The 9497-nt window shown below is 35.5% G+C and overlaps 2 protein-coding genes across 2 annotated transcripts; one reads left to right on the forward strand and one right to left on the reverse strand.

Annotated features, from left to right (window-relative positions):
* Nucleotides 1–438: 438 nt before the first annotated feature.
* LOC139195383 (acyltransferase GLAUCE) lies at nucleotides 439–5449 on the forward strand. The gene is made up of 2 exons (XM_070820906.1): nucleotides 439–1194; nucleotides 4284–5449. The coding sequence occupies exons 1-2, from the start codon at nucleotides 661–663 to the stop codon at nucleotides 5247–5249; spliced, it is 1500 nt and encodes a 499-aa protein (XP_070677007.1). The 5' UTR covers nucleotides 439–660; the 3' UTR covers nucleotides 5250–5449.
* A 488-nt stretch (nucleotides 5450–5937) lies between these two features.
* LOC103434295 (protein HEADING DATE 3A) lies at nucleotides 5938–7917 on the reverse strand. The gene is given in 4 exon segments (NM_001293881.1): nucleotides 5938–6161; nucleotides 7212–7252; nucleotides 7498–7559; nucleotides 7720–7917. Coding segments are annotated over 4 exon segments (525 nt in total).
* Between the last annotated feature and the right edge of the window lie 1580 nt (nucleotides 7918–9497).

Below are 9497 nucleotides of genomic sequence, written 5' to 3' on the forward strand. Positions count from 1 at the left end.
TCGCTGTCGTACGTGGTCCCTTATGCAGCTTCAGTTTATGAAAAGAAAAAAGTTAATTAACCGTGCATCTACACCTGCACGCTAGTAAAAACCATCAAAGTTCATAAGGAATACATGACACCCCAGCGTGAACAAACTAATCTAATGCATCAATGATCAAACTGCCGTAAACGACGTGTCACAAACTGATAGTCCCCTCGAACCATATATACACAATATTTCTTACTTAAGGTAACAAATTAACTTCAATTATTGACCCCTATTTATCTTTAAAAAAAATACAAAAAAAAAAAACTTAAATTGGTGTGTCAATGCTTGTGCATGTCCAACCAACGTAGGGGTGTGATATCCACATACCCATTTTTACTTTTCTCACACTTTTTTTATTTTCGGCTTTCGGATCAGAGGAATTGAAGAAGATCAACAAACAGAAATTAACAAATAATGTATAAGAAGTAAAAAGGGATGTGTAGATAGCACATCCCAACGTATTGTCTGTCTCATTCAGGATTCTCTGTAATTAAAAACAATTGACGTTTAAAAACTATTATATACACGAACAGATAGAAGGAAAATAGCTACCCCCTTCCCTTCCCTTATCACTAAAAGGAGAAGAAGAAGAAGAAGAAGAAGAAGAAAATTAGCCCAATTAAGTGAAACATGGGAATTAGCCAGCTCCGCGGAGATGAAGATCGTGAGCGTGAAGGAAACCCTCCTCACAGTCTCCTCCAAGACCTCAAGGTCACTGTCCACCACTCATCTCTTGTATTCCCATCCCAACAGACACAGAAAAGAACCATGTTCCTATCCAACATAGACCAAGTTCTTAATTTCGACGTCCACTCTGTCCATTTCTTCGGTGCCCACAAAGATTTTCCTGATGGCCAAATTGCAGCTGAGAAACTCAGAGACAGCCTCGCCAAGATATTGGTGCCTTATGATTTTTTGGCGGGAAGGTTGAAAGTGAACCCCAACACGGGTCGCTTAGAGATCGAGTGCAATGGTGCCGGAGCAGGATTTGTGGTTGCTTCTAGTGAGTATGCTTTAGATGAGATTGGAGACTTGGTTTATCCTAATTCAGCCTTTGCACAACTAGTTTGCAGCGCTATGGATCATGATCAACTACTGAAACTTACTGATGGTGCTGTTGGTGATGATCATGATGGTCTTCGTCAGCCACTTTTCATTCTGCAGGTACCTGCGCATATAATTTGGGTCATCATCATTTGTTCTGCATAAAGCTAGCTAACAAGATAATAAAGCAGTTCCAATTTGTTTGCAATTGCCTTAATAATGCAAGCTCCAATTAGTTTTTTATGTATACTCATGGTCATGGAGTACTGGTGGTGCATAAAATATTTCCTCTTCCATTACTTATAAAGGACGAGTAAGTTAGAAAATCACACTATATATATACCACATAATAGAGGTAGAGTTTGCGTACCAATACAAAAATATCTTTACTAGATATATGGTATAATGTGGTCTCGTAAAATACAATGTGTTCTCCTACGTAATATGTGAGGATGTGGAGATTGTTCCATTTTGAAAAGTTAAGAGAAGAGTATCTCCAAATGATATGTCAACTATGTCTGCTAGTACTAAAAGACATCACATTTTTCTCCGATAAAGGTGCTATATTTGACGTGGCATCTGAATCATTTAACTTCTTATTTTCTAGTTGTCTTCTTTTATAACAAATAAAGATGGAGTCAATTTGGTTATCTAATAAGGAAAATTAATGAAAAGGGTTTGAAAACTTTGAGTTTTAAGGATAAGGATAAAATAAAGGGTAAAGTGAATAGTAATATGATTGACTTTTTAATGTAAAAAAAGTGAACAGTACCAGAAGTTTTTCGTTAAAATTCCTTTAATAATATGTGGGGTCTCATAATTCACTAATAGAATACAACTTTTAAACTATTTTTTCTTAAAAATTATAGTAGTAGGCCCAATACGGCAATGCATAATGAAATAATTTAACAAATCTCTTGGAATGAGAGAAATTTTGACATCACCTTCAAATGGGCACATCAGCATTCATATGAAATTTTGACAATTCATATATGAAATATCCATTGATGCTCATATGAGGAGTTGAGTTACGTCCCATTGTGTAGGATGAAATCTCAATTTTCCTCATTCTATTATAGTATGTTAATTAGTCCACATATGAAAATCCAATGATCACATGTAATCTATGTCACCTGTGTTGTTTATGTGTTTGACTTAAGTAAGGCCACACATGATAGTGTGTGTGAGTATATATTGCGTGTGCTCCCACATCAAAAAGTTTATAAACTATATATGTCCTTATGGAAAATTGAACTAACTTCATATTACCAATTAATTATTTACTTTTAACATTACGTGATACATCAAGCCTTCAAAATTGCATTTTCTTCACATGCATGGTTATGACTTCTTGGCCGTTATATAACCTTCAAGTACAAGTTACATGTAATCATCCCTGCAAATTAATTGTTTGCTCAACTATCTGTTTAATTATAATTATCGTTAATTAGGACATAATTATATGTAACCTTTTACAATTTAATTTTTTTCATCTTTGAAGGAAAAAAGTGAAAACATCATATCATAACATACCTAGGATATAATTCATTCAGAACATATATTTTCTTGAAAGAGTTGATTGGACACTTACAAATCTGTTTGATATATTGTATAACTACATAGTACATATTACAGTAAGAGCATCTCACTACAAGAGGAGGAGCTTAAGAGCAGGGACTACGTAAGCAAAACGTGGCTCCAACGACTAGACAAAAATACCTAGGAGAGTTTCATAAGGAAAATAGCCTAGTGGAGGAGGAGAGATTTTTCAATATGTTCAAAACACGAGGTGGTACGCCATGTATCATCATTATATAAGTAGTGAGATACTCGTGTTAAAAATTAACATCTTAAAATAAAATTTTCCTTTACTTACATTATGATATGTGATATACTGCTCATGTTCCAAACACAATAAAAAATTTCTCTCGGAGGAGACAAGGCAATTTGGGGTTCCATTAATATTTTATTAACATAACATATTTCTCTGACACACATTGAAACCCACTAATATTTTATAAACTTATCTATTTTGCCTTGTTCGTTGAAGAGGTAGACATCTTAATTAGGCAAATGATATGGCACATCAACTAACAAAGTACAATTTTACTTCAAATAATTCTCTAGTCCTCTGGAGAAGCTGACACAAGAGAAAATTTTGAGCAAAAGTAATGCGAAAATAAAAGGTTAGAAAATGACACATCAAATTTATGTAATTAGTGAAAATTCTAGAGAATAGTTAGAATGAAGAATATGCAATTCATATAGAACGTGTTTATCGATACGGTGATGTTCTTATTCAATAATGTCATGTGTTGTTGAATTAGGATGTCATAATCATGCATGACATACTCGTTTCTTATAAGAAAGCGATGCCTCATGCCCATGAGTGTGGGACCCACATGCAAAACCTATTCCTTAATGTGGAATGCATAGTGTTGCCCTAAACTTGAACTTCTCATACAATTGACAACGTGCAAATTATTAAATCTAAAGTTAAACTGGAAAAAGAGATCTAAGAAGAGAGGGTCGCATGAGAGGGAGAAAGTGGAAAGAGGAGGAAAGAAATAAAGAAATAGAGGATTGGAGGAGAGAGAAAGAAGAAAGAAGAGAGTAAATTGGAGGAAAGAGAAGAAAAAAGAGAGAGAAGGAGGAGAGAAGAAAAAAAAAGGATTGGGAGTGAGCAGGGCAGGAGATAGAAAAGAAACTGAACTTTAGGTTTAAAATTTCACTCTGGTGTTTTTAGAAAGTAGGTTATTTTTTAAGTTAGTCTTAAGTTCAGTTTTATAAAATATAGTCCTATGAAAAAAAAATTTAAACTTCAAACTTAAAAAGTGTTTTTTAGTTTAAAAATTAGATTCAAATAGAATTCCAAACATGCCTTTGCTCTTTGGATCATATTTACTTGTCTTCTTATGCTACGTTTCTGTAAATGGGGATTCACATGGTTATATGCACTAAGCAACAAATACAGATACATGTACCATACGTAGTTACTGTATAATCAATTAGATTGGACCTATATGTTTCGTATACTTAAGTACGTAATCAACTAATATAACTAGATAGATATTGTAGTTACTAGCTAAGTTATATATGTACCAAATATATAATTATATATACACATATATATAGGGTGAAATATTTACTGAGTGGTTTTATTAGTCAGAAAAATTGTCGTGTGATTAATTGAACTAATAATTGAACAGGTGACAACATTTAAGTGTGGTGGATTCGCGATGGGCATATCAAACAACCATGCAACATTTGACGGTATAAGCTTCAGACTGTTCTTAGACAATCTGGCTGCCCTGGCTGCTAACAAGCCCTTGGCAGTGATCCCTTACAATGACCGTCAGATCTTAGCTGCTCGATCCCCACCACGTGTCACCTTCATCCACCCCGAGTTACAAGAGCTCGAGAATATCTCCACCCTGGAGCGCAAGCAGGAGGATGAGCTTGAGGTTGGCGGCCATGACAGACGCCCTACAGTGTTTGAAGCCACCCAAGAAGAGCTTGACTTCAAGATCTTCCGGCTGACTGCCAGCGACATTGCTCACCTCAAAGAGAAGGCAAAATCCATCGCTAGTAGTACAAAAGAACGTGTAAAGATTACTAGCTTTAACGTGGTGACCGCCCTGATATGGCGGTGCAAGGCATTGTCATCTTCAACATATGTTGATGATCATGGTGAAAGTAGAGAGTCAAGGATTCTTTATGCGGTGGACATAAGGCAGAGGCTGAACCCGCCGCTGCCCCAGGGCTACACTGGGAATGGAGTGCTGACTGCCTACGCTTCTGCTGGGTGCAGGGAACTGGAAGAAGGGCCGTTCTCAAGAGCGGTGGAGATGGTGTCTGAGGGGGCAGCAAGGATGACAGATGAGTATGCGAGGTCCGTCATCGACTGGGGAGAGTTACGCAAAGGCTTTCCTAACGGGGAGGTGTTGGTGTCATCCTGGTGGAGATTAGGATTTGCTGACGTGGAATATCCATGGGGGAAGCCCAGGTACAGTTGTCCCGTCGTATATCACAGGAAGGATATCATCTTGTTCTTTCCTGAACAAGATGTGCCTGATAATGGAACAAATGGTACTGGGGTTAATATTTTGGTGGCACTTCCTCATCAGGAGATGCAAAAGTTTCAAGCCCTCTTCCAGAAGTTCTTATTGGGCTAAAAATTATTAATATAAGAATACATATGCATATTGTAACATGAATGTGTATGGGACCATGTATGATATACCCATATATATCGTTTCTATAGTATCTAATCGAAGGTGGGATTAGAGTTCAAGAGAGAAACGATTGTGTTGGAGACTTATTTATTTAGCTGCATTATATACAAGGAAAATCTATAACATGTGTTGCATTACTATTTTCTCATATTATTAATATTAGGGTTCCAAACTCAACGATGGCAACTAAACAGGAAGGTTGCATTTATATTATGAATATTTTGATCCATATTGTCTTAGATAGACAATTACACACGACACTTTTGTATTTAATTAGTACAACTTCATCCCTTGGAGCGAAGAATACGAACACTTTTATTATTAACTTAAACAGTCAGCTTTTAGTCCGAGCCATGCAAGCATGTCGATAGCTAGTTGTTGCAGTTCTTGGAAATTGAGAAGTATGTAGTGTCAAACAAGCATGTCCAAATGCTATACCAGTTGTTCGCACACATCGATAGACTAGCTAAGCTAGTACGTATAGTATCCCCCCACCAGCTAAGCCAAATTATTATTATCAATGCTATAGTAGTAGTAGTAGTATATATCATTTACGGACTACATTTTTTTTATCGTTTAATTTCGACACTATGATCTATAGATTACCTATCTATAATTATTATCAAAGTTATCTTCTCCTCCCACCGGAGCCGCTCTCCCTTTGGCAGTTAAAATAGACGGCAGCCACCGGTAATCCAAGATTATAAAGCTCGGCGAAGTCTCTGGTATTGAAGTTTTGGCGCCATCCCGGAGCATACACTGTTTGCCTACCCAATTGGCGAAACAGCACAAAAACAAAGCGATGAATCCCAACTGTTGGCCGTGGACTTTCGTAACACACGATCTCTTGCCCTGCATGATCAATATATATAGGTTTCATTATCAGTGTCCATGCTTGAATATAATGAACTTTAACGAAAAGCTTCCGGTATTGTTCATTTTAACAAAAAACTCACATTTTTACACTAAAAAGTCAATCCTGATACTATTCACTTTACCCTTTATCTTGTCCTTATCGTCAAAACTCAAAGTTTTCAAACATTTTTCATTAGTTTTTCTTTGAATACAAGGGTTCCTTAATGGCAGACATATAGGGTTTGAGTTAAATTATGGAGGTTTTGTTTACTTTAACGAAAAATCACATTTTACACTAAAAATTCAAACCTAGTACTATTCACTTTACCTTTTATTTTATCCTTATCGTTAAAACTCAAAGTTTTCAAACCATTTTCATTAATTTTCCTTTAAATTATTACCGCTGGAAACTCTAGTCAAAGACAAAGCCTTATCCTGAAAAGACCTTTACCATAGAGCTTATAGGCCCAAGAGGCCCAATATGTGATTTTCCTCGTCATCATGTGTGACGTCATTTGATAAATTTTGCCACTCTTTTTTCGTATGAGATTTATTTTAAGTTGTTGGACATAGTCAAATTGTATTCAAAGTTTAGGGTTTAGAACAATATTATTGTCACCCCTTCGCTATTTGATTTAATTTGAATTGTTCTTGCATACTTAGACGGTAGACCTAGTCAAGTTGAATCTAGGTTTATGAGTAATATACGTGGGCTTGTTTACTGTTAATGATACAACACAATTAATGGTTAGATCCTAAAAAAGTATAATTATACTTGATTGCCCTCAAATAAACATAAACAAAAAGATAAATGTTGATGAGACTCTTTAAAAGTGAAATTATTTGCGTCATCTCATGTTTTTGACACAATTCTCATGTCAACATTATAAAATATTGTACTAAAAACATAAGGTGTCGAAAAGTATATGAAGAGTCCCACTTTGAGAGGAACTCCTTAACATTTCTCAAATAAAAAAGAACCGTAGTTAATGACAAAGCTGATATAGCCAATGGCCGCGCATTGGAAGTGCAGTAGAAACAACTCACCGAAGCTTGCCGCAGTTGTTGCTGGAATATCCGTAACCAGCCTGAAACATTCGTACAACCAGAAGTATTAGTACTTATCACCATCACCAACCTTATCCTTCTTCGTCTACACTCCTTCCCCACTTTTGAAAGACAAACGCATAGAGATCGAGTTGATAAATATTGTTGGCAAATTACTTCGTACTATATTAGCAAATTTATTTAACAAGTGAATTAAGCTAAAGGAAAGATGTATATATATCCCTGTACAGAGAGAGACAGAGAGAGAGAGAAACAAAATACACACCAATGCAAATATTCCTTTAGGTTGGGGTCACTTGGGCTGGGTGCATCAGGATCCACCATGACCTGCAATTAGTGGAAGTAATTAATGAAACCGGTGCATGTTAATTTCCCATTTTCTCAAAATTCTGTATGTATATATATGTATACAAATTAATTCATGAAAAAATAGGTCAATTGAAGAAGCATATATGGATGGATGGATGGATGGAAGATGGAAACTCACCAGAGTGTAGAAAGTCCTGAGATCGTCACCACCAGTATCAACTCTAGGTTGGTGGACAACTTGAGAAGGTTTGAGCTCACAACCATTGTTAACCTCCTTATTGCCGTACGTCACCCTCAGAGAAACGGACCTTGTGAAGGGGTCTAAAACATCACCTACCACTCGTCCAACAACAAGGGGGTCCCTGTCCCGAGGCATTTTCTTTCTTTTGGATATATAAGATATAATTTAGATATATTTAAAAAAAAATAAATAAAATAAAATAAAATAAAATAAAAAAACTACTTGTACTACTAGCTATCTAGCTAGATCTATGTGTGTGTTATATATGTATAGCTAAAACTCGAAGTATCCAAATAAGTTGCGACTTTGGATATTGAGAGTTTTGTTTTGTGATCAAAATCGAGAGGTCTATTGGCTATTTATATTCTGTTGCTTTGCATGCTGTATTGCTATCTGCCCAGTTAGCTTTTGTTTCTGTGCACACATGAAAGATTCTGCTCCATTTGTCAATCGCTTTTTCGTTTTTGCCTTTCGCTATCTTGACTTTTTTATATTCTTTTGATTCTTACTATAAGTTCCTCTGATATGAAAACACGACGATTGGCGATGCCCTTCCTCTTTCATCCACTGTTAAAAGTAGTGGACCACCAGTTTTTATTCCCATTTGATCAGTTTATGCGTTGTCGGTCCAAAGCTCCCCATCATCGTACACCTCGTCAAATCTTCTTTTTCCCTCCCAAACAAAGAAAATTCTAGGCCTCAGCTACCTCGGAAATTAGATCATACAAAATTAATTCATTTTAATTTCCAGATTTACATGTGTATATACAAACAACTTATTTAGTCAAGGGTTAGTCAAGTAGTAGAAGAAAGTTTTGCATTATGTTTTGCATTTTATTACTTTATTAGATTGTGTTAGGTTAGGCTTCTTGTCTCCTAATTTGTTGTACTTTTCATTTTATTTTGTTAATATGTTCCCATATGCTACATTGAATTTGACACATATAGTTGTTTATAAAAAAATATATTATTTTAGATTTTCAATGTTAAACTTTATATCCATACACAATAAAGATAAAGAAAAAGTATATATAACGGAAATAAAGAGATTATAGTTGCATAAAAGCATTCTTCTACAAATAAGCTACAACCCTAGCTACTGAAAACAAATCACTAATATATTAGTATAAATGTGAAGAAAGTTGAGGTTACATCATACTATTAATTGACAATATGGAGAATAACTCAACTATTTATAAGCACTTACAAAGTTTCTCCTCTCATCAATTTTAGATTCATTGTCAACACGTTCACTCACGTGTAGCGAATTTTCAAGCCTAATGCGTGGACAACACAAACAGGTTGTCGTAGAGCACGTGTGGTCATTGGGTTTCACACATGAGACAACCTGCTCTGATATGAAGGAAGTTGAAGTTCTACTATAAAACCAATTTGCAATATGAGATGTAACCCAACTACTTACTTATAAGCACTTGCAAGTTCTCTCCTCTCATCGCTGTGAAATTCATCCTCAACAAGATGATTCCAAAATTTTGTGCAAAATTCAAAACTTGACTTGTAATTTATTTTAAAGCGTCTTCAAGAACGAAGTGCTTGGGTTTATTCTCTTCCTATGAGTAATGCTAGAAAGGCAAAATTTGAAGACATAATTTGCAAACTAAAGGATGTGTCACCCATAGGAATGAGCATGTTTATCAACGTTTAAGTAATAAACCAATCATCAACTTTAATGTCTTTTCGTTTTCAAAATTTTG

The sequence above is a fragment of the Malus domestica genome, chromosome 04, assembly GCF_042453785.1.
Source record: "Malus domestica chromosome 04, GDT2T_hap1".
Classification (NCBI taxonomy): Eukaryota; Viridiplantae; Streptophyta; class Magnoliopsida; order Rosales; family Rosaceae; genus Malus; species Malus domestica.

Bases quoted from the DNA above. Each gene is read 5' to 3' on its own strand.
- LOC139195383 (XM_070820906.1), top strand. From the start codon at position 661: ATGGGAATTAGCCAGCTCCGCGGAGATGAAGATCGTGAGCGTGAAGGA. The intron at 1,195-4,283 runs GTACCTGCGCAT...ATAATTGAACAG, and splicing joins AGCCACTTTTCATTCTGCAG to GTGACAACATTTAAGTGTGG.